The sequence below is a fragment of the Ailuropoda melanoleuca genome, chromosome 1 (genome assembly GCF_002007445.2).
Source record: "Ailuropoda melanoleuca isolate Jingjing chromosome 1, ASM200744v2, whole genome shotgun sequence".
Taxonomy (NCBI): domain Eukaryota; kingdom Metazoa; phylum Chordata; class Mammalia; order Carnivora; family Ursidae; genus Ailuropoda; species Ailuropoda melanoleuca.
Window position 1 is genome coordinate 134171437 of NC_048218.1, and position 24620 is coordinate 134196056.

The following is a 24620-nucleotide window of genomic DNA, read 5'->3' on the forward strand; positions in this document are numbered from 1 at the left end:
CAATCAGCAAGGAAGAAATCAAACTTTCACTCTGCAGATGACATGATACTTTATGTGGAAAACCTGAAAGGCTCCACCAAAAAATTGCTAGAACTGACACACGAACTCAGCAAAGTCGCAGAATATAAAATCAACATACAGAAATCTGTTCCATTTCTATACACCAATAATGAAGCAGCAGAAAGAAAAATCAAGGAATCAATTCCATTTGCAATTGCACCTAAAACCATAAGATACCTACTTAGGAATACACCTAACCAAAGAGGTAAAAGATCTATATTCTGAAAACTAAAGAACATGTATGAAAGAAAGTGAAGAAGACACAAGGAAATGGAAAACATTCCATGCTCATGAACTGGAAGAATAATAATTGTTAAAATGTCTATACTACCCAAAGCAATCTATATATTCAATGCAATCCTGACCAAAATAACACCAACATTTTTCATAGAACTAGATCATTAGCAATTCGAGGAACAATTCAAGGACTACCTACCAAAAGTCATAAAAAACATAATGACCATTTTAACAGTGGTGCAAAGTTATCTTGGGATAATAAAGATATTTTATGTTTAGACTCTTCAAGAGCCTAACCACAAAATCACAGAAATCTCTACTGTTTTTTGTTTCTTTCTCATTGATTGATTATCCATCCTTGGGCCTAGAACACAACCTTGGCCTTAAGATAGTTCAGATAAAAATAAAACAAAAATTAAAACATGGCATTAAAATAGTTCAGAGTTCCTTTTATCTACCTATGTTCGCAATGAATTAAATATTTATTTTTTATAAGCCCAAACCATGTGAAATAGCTCCCCACAAATTAAAGAGCAAATTTTCCTTGTACAGTACTTGACTATGATCCTTATTCCCTATCAACTGCTGAACCATTTGATTCTTTAGAAAGACGACACTATATACAAGCGATAAAAGAAGGCAGTCCAGTTAAAAAATTGGCAAGGAATATTTTACTAAGTCCTTTAGAAGATAAAACTCATGGGCTGATATAAATATAACAATATATTTACTAAATATTTACTAAGTATCTTATAGAAGATAAAACTCATGGGCTGATATAAATATAACAATGTATTTACTAAACATTTTAAGAAGTTAACTTTTATTTCCAATTATCAATTCTACACACTCAGTTACGTAAGAATAATGGTATACATGGATGGGTGATTAGATGATTTTCCAAATGGATAATTAATGAAACCTCAGCTTATTGAGTGTTGTGCATTTGAGTGAGCATTTATAGGCATCAGCTCCTGCCACAAAGGGAAAAACTGCAAAACCACCAGCAAAGAAGCTTTCTCTAAATATAACACTGCTTTTTCTGTTACAAACATTTCTATTGCTTTAATACTTATGACACTCTGAAGAAATTCATGCACATTTATTCACATCAAAAGTAAAATTAATATTGTGATATCAAATCTTTCACAAAGTATTATACAATTCTCTACAATTAGCAGTAATTAGTCCTTGCCTCAGAGATTTCACATCAAGGTTCAAAGAAGTAAATGACTAAGCATCTAAGTAGTTTCTCAGCCTGGAGACTCAGCTCTGTGATTAGGGCAGAGTTTTACCGAAAACCAAACAATGGGGACCTGCCTTGTTCCTGTCATGCCAAAATATACTACCTAATAGATAAGAAATTAAAATGTGGTCCAATCTACTAAGAGCAATTTATTCACGTAGCTAAGATGGCTTATTAGACAGCCCAAACAATGTTTGTATATATATAATTTTCCATAAACATATGTAATCATTCACTAGAGGAGAGGGGAGAAGCGACAAGTGTAATCACCTTCTATTACAAATCTTCTATTTCTATTGAATTTTTGTTTCCTCAAGAGGAAAAAGCTAAGTTTTTATTTGCCATTTCATAAAATTTTTTGACCAAAAAAAATTCTGCAAAAGCAGTTCTATAAAATCTAGCTTAATGGTTTCTTACATTGTTTTTAAGCATTAAGGTTCAATTTTTCGACTGTTTTAAGTTGAATCCCTTGCACCTTGCTCTTGAGGTTAAAATAAAATAGATTTTAAAAAATCCCATTTTTCTTTATAGCTTCAGGCTAAATAAACTGAGGTAGTTTGAACTAGCCAGTTCATCGAAGACTCTTTTACCTCATCACACATGTTCTAGTGTTCTCCTAATTCAAACTCTACACAGCATTCATGATACAGAACAGTACCATAAAGAAAATCCTATTAAATCCAGGGCTTCATTTGATGCAAATGAATTATCTTGGCTGAGTATGGGGGTTGAGGATGGAACTTTTGGTTCCTCATCTTCAGACTATGGTATAAAATAAACATAAAGCCTACAGAAAATAAGTGGTTTGGATCTCAACCAAGCTACTGCATGTGAAAATAATGTATTAGTTATATGAGGCCACAAACACATGAAGTATTTTATGTATGTATACTGTACATATGGACATATATGCATATACAGCTATTATAAACGTAGACAGTAGTCCTCCCTTATCCATGGGAGACACGTCCCAAGACCCTCAGTGGTTGCCTGAAACCATGGATAGTACTGAACCATATAACTGTTTTTTCCTATAGCCACATATCTATGACAAAGTTTAATTTGTAAATTAGAGTAAGAGATTAATGACAATAATAGAACAATTACAACAATATACTATAATACAAGTTACGTGAATGTGGTCTCTTTTTCCCTCTCTCTCAAAATATCTTACTGTAATCTACTCATCCTTCTTCTTGTGATGATGCCAGTTGATAAAACGCCTATGTGATGGGATAAAGTGAGGTGAATGATGGAGCGTTAAGACTGCTACTGACCTTCTGACAATACTTCAGAAGGAGGATCATCTGTTTCCAGACTGTGGTTGACAAATGAAACTGAAGCAATCGAAAGCAAAACCATGGATAAGGAGGGACTTCTGTATTCCGATGTTGAATATGATGATAAGAAATGTCATACAACTACTAGGATACATTGTGATGCCTCTATATAGCTTATACCTCAAAGTATAAAATCAAATTTCCAAATTTTTATATTATAATCATTTTAGTTGCTTCCTAATTTTTTCCAGTCATAGACAACAATAAATAATTAGTAATTTTTAGAAATTTGTACAAATCTACAAAAGTGCATGTTTATGTTAGGAAGGGATGTATTTGGGAGAATACGTATGCAGCTTCATTGTCTAGTCAGTTACAAATAGCACAACTATCCACAAGAGAAAGTGTAGTGAATTGATCAGAAACTAATACTATGATAATATACCTAAGAAGCTAATTAATATTAATGTTCTATTTTTTTTAACCGTGTCAGTAATAATCAATGCTCTATTAATTCACAACTCCCCTGTGTTAAACAGGCATATCCGAATATTTAAGTGTGACATTTTAAGTGTTTGTTATAATTATGCTCATTTGCTTATTTTGAAATGTAGATGTATTAAGGATAATACAAATGATTTTTTTTCTCCTTCAGTCTAAAAACCTTTGTTTTGAAATTCGTTCTTACGTATGGACTACAGCAATGTTAACTACTGAACACTGAATTGATGAGGTCAACTTAAAAACTTTCTCGTTTTCAACTCACTTACTTTATATGTATATGTATATATGAAATATATAAATTAATGTATAATATATAATGTGTATATACAATATGTATATGTACAGACATTAGTTTTTATTTTTATATCCTAATAATTTCCATAAATTATTATTTTATTGTCATTTATTTTGGAAAACCCTTTAAAATAGTATTTCCTACTTCAATTTTAAAACAGCTGCATTTCCAAGTGCAAGATTTTAATCATAAAGAACTATAATGAGAAAAATATTAGTAATGAAGAAAGAGCTACAGAAAGAATAATTATGATTTACAAAGCCAATCTTTAATATCTGACTAATCTTTACTGACATACATAAATACCACCATTATAAAATGGGTAATTTCATCAAAGTCAGTTTTAATAGACTGATTTACCTTGTTTTCCAAACAGAGTAATAAAAAGCAACCTCTAGTAATTATTAATTTTTAAATCATACCTGGCCGTCGCAGTCATTATTTCTTAATTCTGTATATTCTGACAGAAATTATAGACAGAAATAAAATTTTTCACTTTAGGTTATGGAAATTACTTTCAGAAATACATATTAAAGGGTTCCAAAAATCTTAAAAATAGCTATCAAAACAGCAATCAGTGAAGCAAAACATATTCTTGTAAAAATCAGCTCATGAATTACCATCTGCTTTGCAATAGGATCCTGGCTTAAAGTCTAGAATAAGAAGATTTTAATAGGGAGTGTGCCTTATTATTCAAAAAGCTCTACGCTTGCTCAATAAGTCTAAGGATAAGGAAAAAAACAGCTTTAACACTCAGCCTAGGATTTTTAACATACAGAGGTGATATCATTTTAAATGTAGCTTATTTTAGTACAAAAAGTGGTATGTATCCTCATTGGCAAAACGTGCTATTTCTGAAATACATGTCTTTTTTTAAAGAAATCACTCAAAAATGCTATTTTTTAAGATCAAGAAATCTTTTGAGTGAATTAGACCCTTTCTAGCACCAAACAAATTCCTTGAATTTACAATGCTATTGCTCCCGATGGATGATGTCACCTTCTCCCCTGATTTTGTAGAGAATATGCTATATTAACTTTCCTTGGTGAAGTTATTGATCATGTGAGGCAATGATGTAAATCAATCTCGTTGTATATAAGAAAGATAAAGGGCGTGCAGAACACATTTGGAGCTCTGGTTTATTTACCCAGAAGAGTACATTTAAAATCGGCACAGAGAACAGGAATCTGATATTTCTAGAGAAGAGGCATTATATAGTCCAGAGAATATGAAAGCCTACATAGTTACTAGGAGATTTGAGAGTTATTTGCACCAATCCGTAAAGTAAAGCTCTTTAATGACAGTTGGCAAATTTGCGCTAAGGACATACAGATATTGCCAATGTCAACCTAAGGAGAGGGAATCAACACGACTAGTTACCTACAGTTGTCAGACTTAGTGATAGGAAGGTGGTAAATATTATTTCATTTAATCATTACCGATAGTCACTGGATCATTCCATACCACTTTCTACCTATTTTTAACTATTTGGCTTCCATTAAGCATTCTAGTTGAAGAATAGTTTTACTAATAAAAGTGAGAAAATCATTGTGTACATACTACCTTTCATTAGAAAGCATACTTCTTCCTGAGCTTTCTCAATTGTGATGCAAATACATCATTATCAAGTCATATCTGGGTAGTCAGCTTAATCTCATGGGGAGGAATAAATGTTGACCTTGTTTCTGTGATATCTCTTGAGAATTTTCCTGGGGAGCAAACTGAAGACTTAAGGGAAAAGGCAGCAATTTTATCCCACCTTTACTCAGAGTTAAAAATTTACATTTGTAAAAGGAAGTAAGCTACAAGATAAAACTGGTTACATAAATTTTTTTTAAGATGTTATGTATTTATTTGAGAGAGCGAGAACACGTGTGTGTGTAAGAGAGCACAAGCAGGGTGAGGGGCAGAGGGAGAAACAGACTTCCTACTAAGCAAGGAGCCCAATGTGGGGTTTGATCCCAGGACTCCAGGATCATGACCTGAGCTGAAGGCAGATGTTTAACTGACTGAGCCACCCAGGTGCCCTGGTTACATACACATTATCAAAACATAGATTATGACTTTGATACCAGAATGATGGGGTCTAGAAAGGGGATACAGTTCACTCTTATAGACACTGGGGAACATTACGGAACTCCATAAAATTAACTCAGATAACTCCCTGCTTCAGTTATGCACATTGAGCACATTATTTTGTGATTTTCTGTTAATTAGTGCTAATTTTAATTAATTGAATATATAAGACATCTTAGGGCTTAGCATGAACTCAAAGTGCCAATGAAACACTAACTAGACACTAATCATCCTTCTGCCTTAGAATTCCTGTGTCAAAGATGTGACCCACGTTCCATGATGGAAAAGCCATATGCGAGTTAAAGGATCTCATTCCACACAGTTGAATTCCTATGGGGTAGGAATAGAATCAAATTTAAATCTCTGATGTTCCAAACTGCAAGATTAAGACTAATGTTCTGAAACTCCGGGAAGGAAGATTTGACCCATAAGGAAGAATCTGGTAATAATTAAAGTACTCCAAAAAGTTTCTGAGATAGTTTACGAAGACAAATATGGCAAGAGGACCAAAAATGAACCAATCAAGCAAAAATCAGTTCACATTTCCCTGAGAATAAACAAAAAGTACAAAACAGTGCTTTATTATTATTATTTTATTTTTATTATTAACTTTTTTTGAAAAAAAAAAAAAAGATGGTGCCTTTGGTCTAATCTCTTGATAGCCACGGGAAGGAAATTCAAACTGTAACTCAGCAAATTAAATGCCCTGTGACATGTTCTTTACTACCTTTCCAGTTTCATTTACAGTAAAGATCTTCCTCCCCTTTGCTTTATGTCTGTTCCTCAGTCTGAACCTTTGCATATTGTTTCCTCTATTTAGAGAGACCTCCTTTTTTCTCTTCATGGTCTGACAGAGATTTCACTCTCATGTTTCAGAACCTCCTCTTTGAAATATTTCCTAACATTTCCATAAAAAGGAAATCTCAGCACAGCATCTCATACAGGATAGAACTTCTCTTTTATGCTATGTTACAGTATGCATTTTATACCGTGTTGTCTCAATGGCTACCAAGTGATGATTCTTTTCAACTTTACTGGTCTGAGAAAATTAACAGTATGTAAATTACTGAGCTAAACTTCTTAAACCCATATCACTATGAATATCACTTAGAAGATTATTCTTTTCAATACAACTAATCCATGCTTATAATGAAGGAATTAAATTAGTTTTTAAAACAGACTCAACGCATGTCTAGAAATGGGCAAAGAAACCAATTATAAAATTCACATATTAGAATCAAAGTATCTACAGTGCCAAAAACATTGCCTGTATACAAAAATGGTCTACCTTGCGCATGAAATAAAACAGTATCTTTGAATTGATACACAATTCTTCCATATTAAAGCACTGAGTTGGACCAATTAGAAAAAGGAACTACTGAATTATGCTTTGAGGCTCATCCACCTGGGATTTTTCAGGCTCAGAAATTATTTAGTAATTCTACTCAACTTCTTTTGTGATTAAATAGTTATTCAGTAGCATTACCTGTAATAGAACCCACATAACTCACTGTATCTTTCATTTCACACTTCCAAATCTGAAGTGAATTGTGTGGAAAAAAATACTGACAACTCCAACCTCTTCTCTGAGTTCATATGAATTAAGGGTACAGGGCCATACATTAAGTAAATGACCAACACACCAACTGGAAAAGCTTATTCTTTCTAAGGACACAAACCGTAAATATTACTTTAAAGTCCTGTCAAAAGCCACATTTTCCAAGTTTTCCAAGCAACTCTTAGGTGAATTTATATGCCACTGCTATAAAAATAAATACCTATACATATAGCTGAGTTGAAAATCACTTCTCACAATAGATTTAATTCTAGAAACAAAGCCAGAGAAAAAATAATTCTCTGTAAATTGAATGAAATTTCAATTCACCAGTGGTTTCCTAACCTAACAGTTATGACCTCTGTCCCCCACATGAAGACAATTTTACTTTTAGGACACAGTGTTTGGGAAAATATGTAATAATAAATTGTCACTATGAAACTAGAGAACAGACATGAATTTATAATTTTTAATATACTTATGGAGATGTCTATATACCTATAGACTTATAGTTATATTTAATGGCATGTTTTTCAGCCCACAGCCAATGTTTAATATACATGGGCCAGCAGAAATACAGCAATGTCTCAGATAAACCTATTTAGAAGCTTCAGGGTTTGAAGACCTGGAGTTCACAAACCAGTAAATTAAGAGAACTTTTAATTTGAACATCTTGTATTAAATTGAACCATCATATTTATCAACAGCCTTCTGTTATATATTAGACTTTTAAAGTAGGATACACGTGTTTTTATACCTGATTATTACCATTTCTTATTATCTCAGCTGGAGAGATCTTCACAGATGTGTCCAACATATCTATATATGTTCTTTCTCCTTTGAAGCATGCCTATATATTTTTCAATAATTAACCACTATTATTCAAAGAAATATAAAAATTCTTTTTGCTTCTGTAAGCCCTGGGACTTAGGCTTACCTGAGGTTAGATTAAGAAAGTTTCCAGAAACTAAACAAGCACAGATGAACTATGAAATTAAATTACTTTCCTCTACCTGCCCTAGAAATGCTCTCTTTTAAGCAATAAATGTTCTAAGCCTTTTAATGAAAATATTCTGGCCGTAGGAAGACGAAACTGCTTGGATGATCTCCAAAGACCCTCCTGCTAAAGACTTCCAGTACCCATGGGTCTAAATTTAGGGCCATCCTTTGTCTGTTTGTGTTCAGTATTTATTCCATCATACCTAAATATGAATATTAATTCTACTCACTGAAAGCAGAGTCGACAATTGACACTTGGGAGATTTCAAGATTAGAAGCAAACTTTCAGTCTCATGAAGTTATAAAATAACAAACTTCTTTCTCATTTTGCCACACCTAAGATGCTTGCCTTTTTTTTTTTTTTTGGTATTTCTAAATGGATGTATACTTTTCTATTTTTCCCCAAATTTCTAATGCAATAGTCCTCACTAAACTGTAGTACTGGGTTTCAAAGGTACCAGGAGCCTCATTGCCTGCTCAAGTCAGCAAACACGTGGTTAACATCAACTCATCTATTGCCTTCTAACTGAAAAGAATCACTCTTACCGTGTAGCCCTCGGTATACTGAAAAGGAGCCCTGGAACTTTCATCTGCTGTTGGACTCAGAGGCTTGGGGTCAGACATGGACCGCTGCATCATCTTGGCTGTCTTAGGACTTGCGGGGGGCACTTTAGCCATATCTGGATGCAGTACTTTCTGCGGACTTACATCATCAGGGAGGGGTTTTTCATAAGGTACAAAGGCTGATTCTAAGGCTTTGCCTGGTGAAAGTGGTGAGATGGGTGAATAAAGGACTTTTGGAGATTTGGGTGGGGAAGGAGCCAGCTGTAGTGTGGAATCTGCCCGAAGGTGAGATGAGTAACCAATCTCTAAAGGTGTTGGGCGTTTCTTGTCTTTGGGTGGAGATGTGGCACTCAGATATGGAGGGCTCTGTGTGTCTGAATCTGCTTCTGTTTGACATCCTAAACTGCCCCCTTTGTAAGTCTTTTCAGGTGCTGAAATGTGTTTAATTATTTCTACCTTGGCATCCACGCGCGCCCGTATTGATGGTGTTCTTATGGTTCCAACTGGTTCAGTCTGCACAGATATCTCCGCTACTGTCTGAACTGCTATACTGGAGACTTTGGAAAGGGGTTTGGTCTTGTCAGCCTCCATCGTGCTGTCACCATACTTGCCGACTCGAGCTTTTCGCCTTGCTCTGGTGGGCATATCCCATTCGTCCTGATCTTCATCGTCGGTTTGGACGCTCGTATCGACGCTCTTCTTGGTTCTCCTCCTCCTACTCACATAACTCCGATCTGCTGTGTCCTCGTCGTCAGTTTGCACACCACTGTCCATGATCTTTTTAAAGCCGCGGGGATCGTCAGATTCTCCCAGCTCATCATACTGTCCGCGGCCTTTGGCGGCAGAGCTTCTCTTCTTGGGCTGTTTCTCATCCTTTACCACCACGTCTGTCAGGGGTATTTCTGAAACAGTACTCAGGATGCCGGGTGGGGCGATGTACTGAGTAACACCATCAGACTGCACCGTGTACCACCCCTGGCTCTGTGGTATTTCAATCGCCACAACGGCCGAGGCAGTGGTGGTTGCATCCTCGGTTTCCCAAAACTGACTGCCTTCTGGGGCAGCATACTGACCTTCCAAAATGGCCTGCTCCGTTGTGGTTTGTGGAGAAGCCGTTCCAGAAGGGTCATAGTTATACTGGTAGATCTGGCGAATCTTTTGCTCTTCTAGCTGCTGGTGAAGCTGTTGCTGCAGCTGCTGGATCTGCTCCAGCTGTAGCTGTTGCTGAGCTAATGTCTCCTGCCTCATCATGAACTGGGCTTGCCGTTCTTCTTCCTGCTGATAGAGAAGGTGCTGCTTCATCGACTGCAGCTCCTCCAGCTTCTTTTGAACCATGATCTTTTCTTGTTCCCGGAACCTTTGAATTTCCTGACGTTCCCACTCCAGTTCCTCAGCAAAACGCTGCTGCTTAATTTTCTCCAGTTCCAAGAGTTCACGCTCCAAGTCAAGCTGCTGCTGCTGTTTATCTTCTTCAGGGACCATTAAAATAGCACTTTCATCTCCCACCACTTCAGAAAACACTTCGGATGCTGTGGTTAAAGTGGGAACTGAGTCTATTGTCTCAGCAGTAAGAGTTTCCATCGTAAGAGTTTGCAAACTGGCATTGATATCAATGCCGGTTGCCACAATGTCTGTTTCAGACGCACCTGTTGTTAGGAAATAGGACCTGGGCATTGGCTGGCTCTGGTGCAGGGCGGATAATGAAGTCACCCCGTCAGCTGTGTGCACGCCCGACAAATCCCTCACTGTGGTGCTGAAAATGGAGCCAGGCTGTGTGGTGATAGCAAATGTGGAGGGAATTGGTGTTGCTACTGAAGAATAGACAACACCATTAGATGACCTCAAAACGCTCCCCACACCATACTGAGATCCTGGAGGTGGAGTCATTCTTGCTGTGGAATACTGTGGGGTACTAATCCCAACTTCTGAAATGACTTGTCGTGTTTCAGGGTATGGACCTGTAGTCTTGCTTGAATAATCCATTACCTCACCTGAAATACAGGGTAGAGTTATAGTCCAGTTCCTAGAAGGAATGACGCATTTTGGGTTTGAAAGCCCTCTCAATCTTGATGAACATAATGAATGGGACTGCATGCAAATCCACAGGTTAACCTAATTAGATGCAGAATCAAAGCGATGCTGAACATGCAGGCACATGCAGGTGACGTTGGGCAGAATAAATTTAAAAAAATGAAGGAACGAAAGCGCACATGTATTCTGAAATATGTTGCCAAAACATCCAAAGACAGACAAAAAGTAACAAAATCGGAAAAGGGACCACATTTTTCATCCTGAAATGAGATGAGGGACACCGTAATGACATTTCAAGGAAAGGTCTGCTGCCACATCATACTGACCTGTGGTTATTCTCCCTGAAGTTAGATCTACGGCTGCATCAGTTCCTCTAGAATAATCAAAAGCATTTTTACTTTTATAGAAAAAATGTCCTGCTTCTGCTAAATTAGTGTCAGACATGGATGGTTTCATTCCCCCAATCCCTCTATAACCATACGGCCCTGACCGATCGTACTGATAGTGGTCATCCCTATAACCAAAACGGTCCTCAGGAAGAGTCGTTGCAGGCTGCTGTGCTGTGCAGCTCCTTCCAAAGGGTAACTTATAAACCATATCACAGCATACAGCTCTTCTCCCTGCAGTCAGATCAACAGGCTTTTCATCATCTTCTATTATTTTGGTCACCACACCTGAAGTGGATTCATCCATTGTTACGACAGTTCGGTGAGACTTTGTTGTACTGAGGTCTACCACTTCCCCATCAGTGATCCCCTGGGATGCGATGCTATCAGTCCATCCATTTGTGACACCAACAGGAGGCGCAGTGATGGGTTTTGTGATAGCCGATGTTGCTGGGTATGCCGAAGTACCTAAGGATAAGTTGATTGGTGCGTCCTCTCTAACTGCAGGGAAAGCCTGGCCACTTGGTACCCTATATGGGGGCTCAGCATGCTTTGATGTAGTAAGCTGAAGTGGTGCTGTGGTTGCATGTGCTGCGCCCACCAGGCTTTCTGTGCCTGTGGTGTAACTGGTACTAGCTACGCACGTGACAACAGTCACCGTCTCAGTGACCAGGGACATCGGCCTTACTATGGATGGAGTTGCACTGAGATTTATAATAGATGGCTGGACAGCACTAATCTGTCTGCCAAAAATGTCACTTGTGGTGCTTTGCCTTTTCATATCCATCGTGGAAGCAGAAAGATCCATACACTTTTCAGTTGCTTTAACTTCTACTTTTGGTACTGTACGCAAATCAATGGCATCCCCGACAAGCTGCACCTTTCCATTTTCCTTATGATGACGCTTCTCTAAATGTAGGTTATCCAGAGCAAGAGGCTCTGGGGGAATTGGGATAGACACACTGCTGGGACCAACACTAGGGACTGCACTTCTGGCTGCTAAGATCTCAGCCTTAGAAACGTCAGTGGTGTAAAACTGTGTCCCTGAGGTTGGGGCTGCTTGAAATGAAGAGAGTGTTGTGACAGGGAGAGCAGAAAATGTCTCTAGAGCTTCAGAGATGTATAAGCTCTGTTCTGAAGAACTTGGCATTCCTGCAGTTGTTAAAGGAGGAACTATAGAAAACACTGGTTCGATGGAAATCAGGTCTTTGGGGGGTGATCCCAGGGGCCAACTGGTAATTGCTTGACTAGCTGAAGAATCTGTGGGAGTCCCAGGTTCAGATGGCAACGTGATAACCACGTAGGTTTCCATGAGGGATTTGGAAAATCTTGGGGAGGACTTGTTAGAGTGAGGGGAAAGTGGGGAAGTAGGGGAAGGTAATTTATAATCTGCTGAAGTCACTAAATTTAGTGTCATATTTGATGTTAAAGATAGACCTGTTGGTTTGGGATGTGTATCTGCTGATCTCTGCGTAGTTACTGGAAGCTGAGGAACTGCTGGTTTAGGGGCAATTGGAGGTTTACTTGGCTCAGGTCTGTGTGTAAATACAAGTCCAGATGGGATGGAAGATGGTTTAGGAGGAACAGGAGGAGGTGCAGTGGTACATATTTTTGTTATAGGTAACCCACTACTTCTTGGAATAGCTGTGGCCTCTAATGTAGTAACAGCATCAACTAGAGGTGTAGCTGTAGGAGTTAGAGTCACTGGAGCTGTAACTGGTAACTTTTTTTTAGGATGAATAGTTGGTTTAGGTGAGGTTGGTGGAGGAAGAGGTGGAGGAGGAGGGAGGGGGAGGAGGAGTTGGGCTGATGCATCCAAAGAAGAGCTTCTAAAGGATGGACGAGTTTTAGTTGGAAGAGAGGTAACNAGGGGGAGGGGGAGGAGGTTGGGCTGATGCATCCAAAGAAGAGCTTCTAAAGGATGGACGAGTTTTAGTTGGAAGAGAGGTAACAGAAGGACTGCCAGATGGGAAGTGAGATGCAGGTTTTGCTTGATCGAAGACCCGTCCATCTAGAAGGCATGTTGCTGGAGCCTGCTCCTCCACTGCCAGAGCAGACTGAGGGTGATCGAACACAGTTTCAGAGAAGCCCATTTTTGTTAGTTCAGCCTCAGACTTTTCCCTTTTATCTCTGTAAGCTTCCAAGACCTCGAGAATAATTCCATTCCCCAGTGTCCTTCTTGGCTTTCTTCACTGGGTCTTTTTCAGATGTAGATGAGTCAGTGGAAATAGTGTCAGCAATGAGCCCCTCGGGTTTAGTTCCTACAGATTCCATGATAGGAGGTTCCATATCAGATAAGGAAATCACAATATGATCAGCACTAGTTCTTCCATCTGGTACTGCAGTCCGATCTAAAGATATACTTATTTCTTCCGGATAGTCTATAATGCTGCCTGGAAAATATGTTGATGAAGTGACCTCCTCAGAATCTTCAAATTTAGTTACTATGTCCCCTGGCTCCGTGTAAACCGTGGTTATGCTATCCAAGGTAGTAATGGGTGAGGAGCTATCTGTGGTACAAACCGAAGAAACAGATGACGTGAGAGAGGGTGTGTCAGAAGGTGGGACAGATGGAGCACTTTCTGATGGCTCAGAGTAGGTCAAAATCAGTGATTCGTGGGCAATTATCTCTTGAATTTCCCTTGTATAATCAGTTACATATTCATCCTCAATTTCTTCTGTTGAAAAATGTTGGGTTATCTTGACATCTGGGATAGAGAGAGTTGCACTGCTCGTCGAATCTGTAAGAGATGCTCCTGAGAGAACACTTGATGTCAAAGATGCATCAGGCACCCTGTCAAAGTCCATGGTAGACTCTGTCATATCATCCGTGATGGGGGGCTGGGTTGGACTGGATCCAGGTGTTAACTGCATCTGCTGCCTCTTCATGAGTTCTTCATAGGCAGCATCGGCATCTAATAATTTTTTTTCTTCACTGGTAGAAGTTACCATACTACCCAGATCCACTATCTCATGGCTTTCTGGGATGATATAAGAGCTTGAAACAATATCTTCTTGAGGCACAACAGAATGTAAGCTTTCTAACTCATAAAACTCTTTCTGGAAGTCTGTTATTTTTTGCATAGGATCTTCATAAATCTGTTCTGGAATTCTTATTGTTTGCTCTTTCCCTCTCTGCTGCATAAATCCATCTTCATCTTCTTGCCTTGTTAGCAGACTGCCATCTACCGAACCGTTGTATGTGTCCTCCACTAGAGATTCATAAATATAATCCTCTATTAACATCCCACCATACAAAGGCTCTTTTTCAAACATTTCATCTCGTTCAGTTGCAGCTGGAAAAGCTTTATATTTGTGGGTTTTATGCATCATTTCTTCATACATCTCTTCGGCACTTTTTAATGCCTTTTGGCCACCTTCTTGCTGCATAATAGACTGCTCATCTGTTGGTGAGTACAAAGACACAGCTGTGGGCAATTTATAAACTTTTTGCACTTCTATTATTTTCTCTGGGCTTATTTCAAAACCTTCTGGGTCTGATTCTATGCTAGGTGAGTATTCAGAACAGGAAGATCGATGGAGCTCCTCCATTTCTGCAGCCTGACGTAATTCTTCTGTTGGAGATGCATCTTCAATGGGGGAGAGATTACTGGGTGGTGTCTTTGGTCTTTCCCTCCTTCTCTGTGCTCGAAGTTCATCTTTGTCTTTCTTCGATTTCTTACTAGAAGTCTTTCTTTGTTGCTGCTCCAATTCCCGCTGCTTTTCTTGCTCCTTTAGTAATTCTTCTTCCTCTCTCAATTCTTCCTCCTCTGAAGAATCTTCAATAGTAGGTAAAAGAGGACCATGTGACCTGTGCCTAGCTTTACGTTGCTGTTTGCTCTCTCCTTTTTTGTGACTGGGGCTACTGTCACTGTCCTCATCAAGTGATGACACCGACGTAGGGGATGTTCCAGGAGTGAAGCTGGAAGCATGAAGACTAGAAGATCCTTCCCCCCTTGACCTATCTTCTGGAGAGTCTGTCAGGCTTTCCATTTCTAATTCTGGCTCCTCATCAAAATACAGACCTGTTTTCTTCTGTGAGGACTCTGCAGAGTAATTATCTGCTATTGTGCTATTGAGTTCAATTGTTTTGAATCGACGCAGCCCTCCTCCTCCAGCAATTACAAGTTCTTCACTCTCCTGACTTTTAGTCTCTCTGTACTTAAGCTCAGGACTTTCATCGAATGTCTCATCATCTTCGTCATGCCATGAATGGCGTCTCCCTGCATCATCATCAAAGCTTGCACTGCTTTTCCGAGTTAGTCGCCTGTGTTTCCCTGCTGTTGCTTTCCCTTTCCCTTTTGTTTCTTCCTTCTTTTGGCTCTCAATACTACTACTGATCTCTTTGAGCTGGCTTCTAATGAACTCATCATCTTCAGAACCTGAAGCATCTTCATCAGCACTCATTTCTATGATTTGTTTTCGAATAAAGTCCTCCTCTTCACCGGATCCTTGACTATCTTCCTGTTTATACTCATCACTGCTAGATGAACCAACACTAGTTCTCCGTTTTCTTTGTGGAACAGGTGAGTTCTCACTTTCACTACTGTCTTCAACTGAATCATAAAGCTGTCTTCTGGTAGCTGTGTCATCAACAAACTCAGACTTTTCTTCATGGTCTTTTCTGGAAGGAACATCTTGTTGGCTATCTTTTTTTAAAGTGTCTTTTTCCTCTTGACTTTCTGTGAGCTCTTCTTCTGCAATTGTAGTTTCTATGGTTTCAGACAAACTCTGAGTTTTTGGTTGGTCCTTAGGCGCCTCAGAAGAAACCTCATGAGGTTGGGTTTTCTTTTCTGACTTTTCTTCAACAAGTGTACTTGCCTGAGCTTCCAAAATGGATAGGACTGTACTTTCTAACTTAGCCAAATCTGAGGGGCTGGAAGGGCTGCTTTCTTGTGAAAAAGAGTCCTTTTTGAGTCCCTTGAGCAAATCTTTTTCGTCACTTGGAATAAGACTTGGAATTTCACCAAGTGAACTTGATATCCCATCAGAAGAATATCCTGTGTCACTCAGACCTTGTGGGCTTTTTGGTTGCTGAGAACTTGAAGTGTCTGATTTGTCATCTTCCTTTTCCTAGCAGGGAGGAAAAGATACAGGAAAACTTAACACGATTAAACTAGTAATACGGCCTCTCTATTACTCCCAAACAATTACTATGAACTGAGGAATAATTATTTTAAACTATATGCCAGTAATTTTTAAAAAAATCTTTGGATACAAAAAAAGTGAAAGTAGTTGATACATACTAAGGTTAGTTTTCATTTAACCTAAGTTTAATTAAATGTCAATTCTCAACGACATTTGATTTTTTCCATTAATACTCTATCTTTTTAAATTTCAATTCAATTTTCTTTCAAACACATCATTATCTTTCTCAGTACATTTACTTTGGGGAAAAGTTACAAACTGTCAAAGAAAAAAATTAATGTTTTCATTAATACAATCAATATTTTTGAATCATGAGGACAGGCAAAGAAAGAAAAAAATCAGAGGGTGGGCTTTGTACCTGGCTACGAGTTGTAAGAAATGTTGGAAATTTTACTTAACAAAAATATGCAGGTAGTATGACCATAATGATATCTGTCTCAACTACCACAAAAGATTTTTTTTTTTTGAGAGAGAGATTCAAATAAGACACTACTAAGTGTCTTTTAAAGACACTTTAAAGACATTAAGACACAATATTTACTTGGTATTGTTGTTAATATTATTATTCTACATCATTGAAATGAATGTTTAGAGACTTTGAAAAAGTTTGCAATAATTATTATTACTAATATTTAATAAATTTGAAAAAGTTATGCAATAATTAGTTTAACGCATAGCTTTAGCTAAAGAGAAATATACAGCTATTATTTTTGTAGTGTTGTTAATGTCATTTATCTTCAGCATACCTCAAAGATATTTAATAAATATCACTTATAAATATCTTCTGATTTTGAAAATACTTGGACTTTCATCTTTACACTATGTCAAAGTCAGTTCCTTTCAACCAGTACAATAACTAACTTTTGTAAATGGAATGACAGGCTTTCAAGGGAGCCAGGACACTAAGTAGACAGAACTCAGCCTTGACATGCTGCTTTCCTTGGGCTATGATAAGGCCATTCCAGCAATTTGTTTCAAGAATCAGAGTGGCCTTAAATGAAAATAATAGAGACTTTTTGCATAAGTCCAAACTATAAATACCTATGAGAAAAATGAAACGCAACTAATCCAATTGGTTTCCATGCTTAAAGTAGGGTGTTAAAATAACCCCACAGCCCTATGGGATAAAGGGGTCAGAAAACAAGCTACAGGAGGACATGCTCTGTCTGACCCTGGCCTATGAGGCCACCTCAATTCCAGTAAGTCTGTATCTTGAACCAACCATCTCAATATTTTCAGTGGGTTTGTAAGCGTGGGCTCCTCCAACCCACCTGTAGCCCAAATGATCAGACAAATGTCAGGCTGAGCAAAAAACAAACTTGCAATAACCTTTCTTCCTTCTTTCCTTCCTTCTCAACTCCACCTTCCTCTCTTTCTCCCTCTCCTCCTCCTTTTCCTTCTTAGAGTTCTCAAATATAGAAGCTGTTGGTTTGATACTCATTTTACACTCACGTTCATCTTACTACCTGTTGTTAATGTGTATGGTTAGAGATGTATCTTGAACACATTATATGGTAAAATGCTTTGGCCAAATTAACAACAGGACACAACTCAAATTCAAAAAGACAGTGATATATTATTCATGACTTTAGCGCAAAAAACCCAATACTTATTCTTTGGTTTATCATGAATTAACTTTCCTGGGTCAAATCAGATGTCTCCCCAGGAAAAAGTTACTTATCGGCAGTTGCAAGACTTTAGTAGTAGGGCTGATGAGCACCCAACTAATTTTGGTTCCTTTGTCTTAAGAGCTGCACATTAAAGAGGTAAGCACACGTGAAGCAGACTTCTAATAAAATCTTCCTAGATGGTTTGAGTAGAGGGATGTTTCTATCTCCTCACATCCCACATAATGATGAGCACAATTTTTTTGAGTCAATATGCTTTCTATGTCTTTCCTTATCTGCCTTTCCACCCTTCACTAAATCACAGTAAATACCATAACCAGAGGGGTGGGGGACCTAAGCGCCTTGTAAAAGAGAAAAAGTAAAAAAAAAAAAAAAAATTCGTAATCAAATTGTGATGGTGTCACTTGTATTCTTTATTTTGTGTCTGCGTAAGTTATAAAACAGAACAATGTAATAAATTATCCATATATGGAGGAAATGTAACCATTGTTATATATAACAATAGAGTATAATAGAGAAATTATAGTTTTATACAATGAATTCTACAAGTTCTACATTTTACAGAAATAAAAACCAGACATATAACGTAACAAAGGAAATTAAGATACATTAAGCAGAAGACTAACACACATAAATATCAAAATACCTATCCTACAATCCCCTTCTGTGGCCTTTTCCCATTTGTTCATGTTTTCTTTCTTTCCTTAGTACCATGTTCTACCCACCTCCCCCGCTTGCCCCTCTCCTGTTCTCTTCCTCCACATTCCACAGAGGATTCAATCATTATTTATGTATGATGATGCTGTGATGATTTTTCCCTCTAAATGACTCTTCCTCTCCATATTATGAGGTAGCAAAAGTCTGCAAACATTTTGCTCTATAGGCTTGTGGGTCTAAGATAAAATGTTTGGGGTGGTTAATAAAAAAAATCAAGTTAGGTGACCAAGGGGCATTTATCTGAACTGTTTAGAAGAAACAGTTGGTCATGGATTTCTTGTGCCATGGTAAACTGAAAAAAATTCATAATGTCAACTCTTCTCACACTAACTAAATAACAAAGGAATAAAGTCTCCTGAGAGAGGTGAATGATTTCTATTTTTTTCATTACACTGTTAGCTATTAACTACCAGATCAGACACCAACCAAGCTCTTTGCCTCTTTAAGGCTCCTACACGTTCAACTTTTTACCCTCTGTTGCTAAAATCAAAAAAAGAAATAAAATTGCTCTTCATATACAGAGATGGGCATACTGCGACACTCATCTGTCTAAGCATTTATCCCTCCTGTGGCCGTCTACTTTCCTTTGGGAGGTATGTGAGTGGAATTTGTACCCACACAAGTTAACTGGGCTATATAGATTTAACACTGCACACCCTTGCTTCATGGATTTCTTTTTTTAACAAGGGAATAATTTGATCAAATAAGAGTTGATGGAACAGAGAAGATCATAAAACACAGTGTATAAGTTGGGTTTGGTTTTCTCTAATTATTTAATCTTCAAATGGCTATCTGGAGTACTGCAACTCTAGAGGAGTACGATCAAAAGATTTAGGAGAGGGAGGCATAATTTGGCTTATTTTCTTCCAAACTTCTAACTCCCTAGGACTAAAAGATTGGAAGTTTTCTCCTAGTTGCTTCAAAAATATATGGTTGTAAAAAAAAAAAAAAGTATGGCGTATACTTATTTTTGAGAACATTAAACTACTTGTGATAATATATTAAGATTTAATGAAATGAATAGATTCAAACACCTCTTTCTAAATTACATATGTATTATACATAACACATACATACATGTATGTGTATAAATATCACTGAATTTTCTTATGTATGCCTTATATTCTTCATTTGAATAGGTAATCAGAAATTGAAATTAATTATCTATTTCATTTTTTTACATGTAATACAAACTAGAATGACCTCTAAAATGATTACTTAAGAAGAAAATTCCAGGCATCTACTTTTTACATGAGAATTTTGTCATCTTACATGAAGGTAGTGAGTGGGAACAAACATAATTTAAACATACCTTATTTTTTTTTAATAGCGATATCATTTTTCAGTTCCCCTAAGGAACACATTTTCTGTGCATTTTTCTAAGTACACTTAGCAATAGATCCTACCTGCACTTACTTTTACTGTTACTGTTATTGCACTTTTCCTGTGTATAGAATTATGGTACTTGAGCGTTTCTAGTCTACGTATATGAAACAATTACCCAAAATTTCCAGGGGCTAAGATTCCTATATATTTTTTTTTACTTACTAACCAAAAGCAGAGAGAGGAGAATTCCTTTTCCTTCTAATATTCAATGCCATTCAGAGAGAGGCAGTGATGAACTTGACCCATTTGAAATTCTTCTGATAGTGTTAAATCTTGAAGCCTTCTCTAGTGATGGGGAATGTACCAAGACACACGTGCACTGCCAAACTCAGTTCGGCCTCCTTCACAAATGCTGAGATGTTTAGCCTTCCATATTAAAGGTAAATGGAAGTTTTTTGTTTTTGTTTTTTTAATATTATTGGGATTAAGAACCGAATTGCTGGTTAAATTTAAGATTGTACAGACAAAGGATGCGATATTGCTTAATTTTCCCAAGCCATTTATTTCAATGGGCCAAAGTAAAATAACAAATGAATGATTTTAATCATTTATACAATGGTAGGGTCAAAATGGATTGCTAGTCGACTAGCACTCTAAAGATTAAGTCCATAATGTTCAGTGGGACTGGAGAGAAAAATCAAATATTCTCACCTACATGGGAATCCTTTCCACTACAGAAAAACTCATTATTTTTCATCCTGATTATCCTGCCATTATATACAATGACTTATACATAACCTGAATATTAACCTGTTGGTCATTTTAGGCAGAAATAAAAGTTTATGCTAAAGGATGTTGAAATTTTGGTTTTTATCAGGTGACCTATAGTGTTTCAATGTAATATATCAAGTGTAGATAAGCAGTTTTCTGTTTAAGTATATAGATAAAAAGAGAGAACGCTGTAGCAACATGAAATTTTAAAACAGCAAACAAAGTAAAGAAGAATGTATCTTTCAAATTATTTATTATATTTTAGGATACATTTTATTCCCATTTGACAAACACATTTTGGTAGAGAGGAATAAATGGAGAGACAAGAAGATATGATGACAAAGAAATGTAAACAATATACTATGAAAATATGAATGACACAAATGACAAACGCATAAATATAAACATAACAGTAAAATATTACATAAAGTGCTTGGGATTATAGTGAGAGCTGCTAAGAGAATAATAATTATCATAATGTAAAAGCAGGATGGTACAATGTCATAAGAAGAATTACGTGTAATGTTGAAAAGCCACTCTTTTATAATCAGAACTGGACTATAATCTCGGTTGTGCCGAATTCTTAGCCATATGATACTGGGTACAGAAATTCAGTTTTCAATTTAAAGAAGATACAACATTTACAACGTACAATGTTTACCTCATCCATTGTTCTGTGGATGAAATGATCGAGAAAATACTTAACATAGTGCCAAGAATGTACTAAGAGATAAATTAAGAATATTATCTTGATTTCAAACAGAAACAAATTTAAAACCAGTCAATACAGGGAGTGCAGCAGCAGAAGTGACAGCCACTGGGGAGAAAAGTAGCCCAGGGGTCCAGGTGGGAGTTTTTCAATCAGATTGACGGAAGCGAGAAGCAGCAATGCACAGAAACCTGAGCGCAGGTGTAGAGGGGAAAAAGGACCATCTACCCTCAGGAACTACACAGAGGCATATCTGGCTGGTTTTTTATAGCTCACTTGTGGGAAATATTAAGGGCTGCTTACAAGTTATATTGGAGTCATATTCCACAGGGCTGAGAAAGCCAAACTAAATTATTCAGACAGGTGTCTCGGCCATGGGTGCAAAAGCCTGGGCAAGTTTGCAAAATGATGTCATGGGTTATAAGAAGTACATGTTAAGATTTTTACTATATTTTTTCATCCAAAATTACATGTTCCTAATATTTAATAAATGGATTGATGTTAATGTTCTTTTACTTCTTATGTGAGTTGGTCCCTGTTCTGTGAGGAATTCTGAGAGAAAACCGGGAGTAACACTCTAAGGAGAAGTCATAGTGAGGTAGTCACTTTATTCATCCATCTTTATACCGAGATTTCTTACTCAGTTAGGCATCTCTGGCTTTTATTACCTACCAGCAATTACACCGGTTTTCCTATTGCAGGTAAGCGGTAGACAAGAGTCTTGCAAAACAAAAATCACATCATAAAGATCATAATGTAAGAAATACACAAACACGTGACAAACACATGACTAAAGAAGGTGACACTCATATCATTACAAGCTTTTCCTCAGCAACATTACAAGATAAAGGCAATGATGACCACATTAAATCAGATGCAACAGTTTGCTAAAAATGTCTGCCATCATCAGGAAACCTATTTGACATTCGTATTGATGTCTATTATTGCTAGTAGCAAACCCTGCCTACACAAAACATGCTTTAGCACCACAGCAAGTGGTATCATGACACCATCACAAACTTCTAAAATCTTCTGCAAATAAACATTCCAGTGCTTTACCAACTTTCAATAAATTGAATAATAAATACTTAGAATCTTCTTTCAATTTTTCTTATTTAATAATAAAGGACAAAAAGAAGTCACACATCATTTGGAGAAACTTGATTTATCCACCACAGAAAAATGGATGCAGTAATATGTACGAAATGATAGGGTGACAAATCAAGCTGTATTTCTTTGTCAGCAAATATTGTTGGAAAGAATAAATTAATAACTGGAAAGTTCTGGAGAAATTATTAGAACAAAGTGAGTAGCAAAAGTTTTGGTATTAACGGAATCAAAGTGTTGATATTTCTAATATGTTCAGTTTATAATACTCACTATTTCTGTTTCAGTAATACTTAAATTACTACTCTAAGCCACTAAGGAAAAAGGTACCAATGCATGAAGTAAGCCTCAATATTGAATTTGGTTAAGGTCTACATATTTATTTACTGAAAACACTGTATATTAGCTACTGAGGAGTTGGCTTTTTTGATTGGAATTATTCTTTTAAAAAGGGTAAGATTACAGAGCTAGTAGTACCTGTGAAATTCATTTACTACATCTGTGACAAGTAGGTCAAAATCGGACACACTTACTCGGGATTTTACAGATGCAGTGTCTGCTGTATACAGATGAGACCTTTATATTTTGAAGAATATATTTAATATTTTGTATTGAGATAGCGACTAACTATGAATTTACCTTAACCACATAGGTTTACTGATTATGTAATGGGAAATTAAACAGTTGTAGAATCTGAACATTTAATTCTTTTTTGACGGAAGTTGAAGAATGCCAAATTTGTTCAACTTTTTGGTGATGACAAGTGGTTACTAGTAATACACCCATTACAAGACAGTATAAAGTCAATGGGATGATGGGGGGAAAAAGTAGATGGGAGAAAGTAAACCCTGGTTATCAGCAATATACTACTTACTAAGTATTTAGTAAGAAATAAACACTAGCCGTTCTTTAAGAGAAGTATGATGTGAAAACAAGCCTCTGAAAACAGATATTTGGAAATCATTGATTGTGCTATATAAAATGACATATGTCATTTTTAGAAGCTGTCATATCTGCTCCTTTAATGAATTTTAAACAGAATATTTTAATCTATTTCTAAGCCTTTCAAATGAAGAACTCCAGTGGGTTTTAAAGCAATATATATATACACACACATATATATATATGAACAACATATTACATGCAATATATATGTATATATTTAAAACCTCATTTTCTGGCAGTTAGCAAGAACAAATCATTGGTATCAGGCAAGATTAACATTATTTGTGGAATTTCTACAATTAAAAATATTGATTTTCAATTTCAAACTTAGAGAACAGGTAGTAAGATTTAGCAGGTACAAACTCTGATCCAGTCCTTCCAATTCTGATATATCCTTGTGGGTTATATTTCTTGTTATGGATGGTCATTAAAACTAACCATCAAATTGTCAAAATAAGCTTAACTTAGAAGCTGAATTTCAGATAACTCTACCATAAAATCTCGGACCAAGATTTTCAAAAATATTGAAGCACAATCAATACTCTCTCTAAAATACTATAATTAATCATATTTTAATGTCATCAAATCTACCTATATTAAACAAAGAAAATAATAATTTTAGCTTATTTCACTGACTTATGTTTTTGTGAATGTTTCATACTGTTAATAATATATTTGTAAATCAGTGCATACATTTAATTCAGAAGTAAGTATATACATACCAAGGTTATAAAATAAAAGAAAAAGTAGTGATAAAAGGACATGATAAAAAGAGATAAAGGTGTAAAATAAAATTAAAAATACAAAAACAAAATATTCGGATGTTTCTTAGTTTCTTTAACAAGTAATAGAGAATCATTAGCAATATCTGAGTGATCAATTAAATTATGTGAACTTGGGAAAATAATTCTCTTAACTCTAGGAAACAAACTGAGGATTGCTGGAGGGAAGGGGGAATAGGGGGATGAGGTAACCGGGTGATGGGCATTAAGTAGGGTATGTGATGGGATGAGCACTGGGTGTTATACGCAACTGA

At 36.7% G+C, this 24620-nt stretch overlaps 1 protein-coding gene across 1 annotated transcript in view; it reads right to left on the reverse strand.

Annotated features, from left to right (window-relative positions):
* The window catches only part of PCLO (piccolo presynaptic cytomatrix protein), a 378386-nt gene that overhangs the window by 168022 nt on the left and 185744 nt on the right, over positions 1–24620 (reverse strand). Inside the window, 4 exon segments of the mRNA XM_019798053.2 lie at positions 8799–10807; positions 11174–13020; positions 13022–13401; positions 13403–16306. Coding sequence (XP_019653612.2) covers positions 8799–10807; positions 11174–13020; positions 13022–13401; positions 13403–16306 — 7140 coding nt within the window.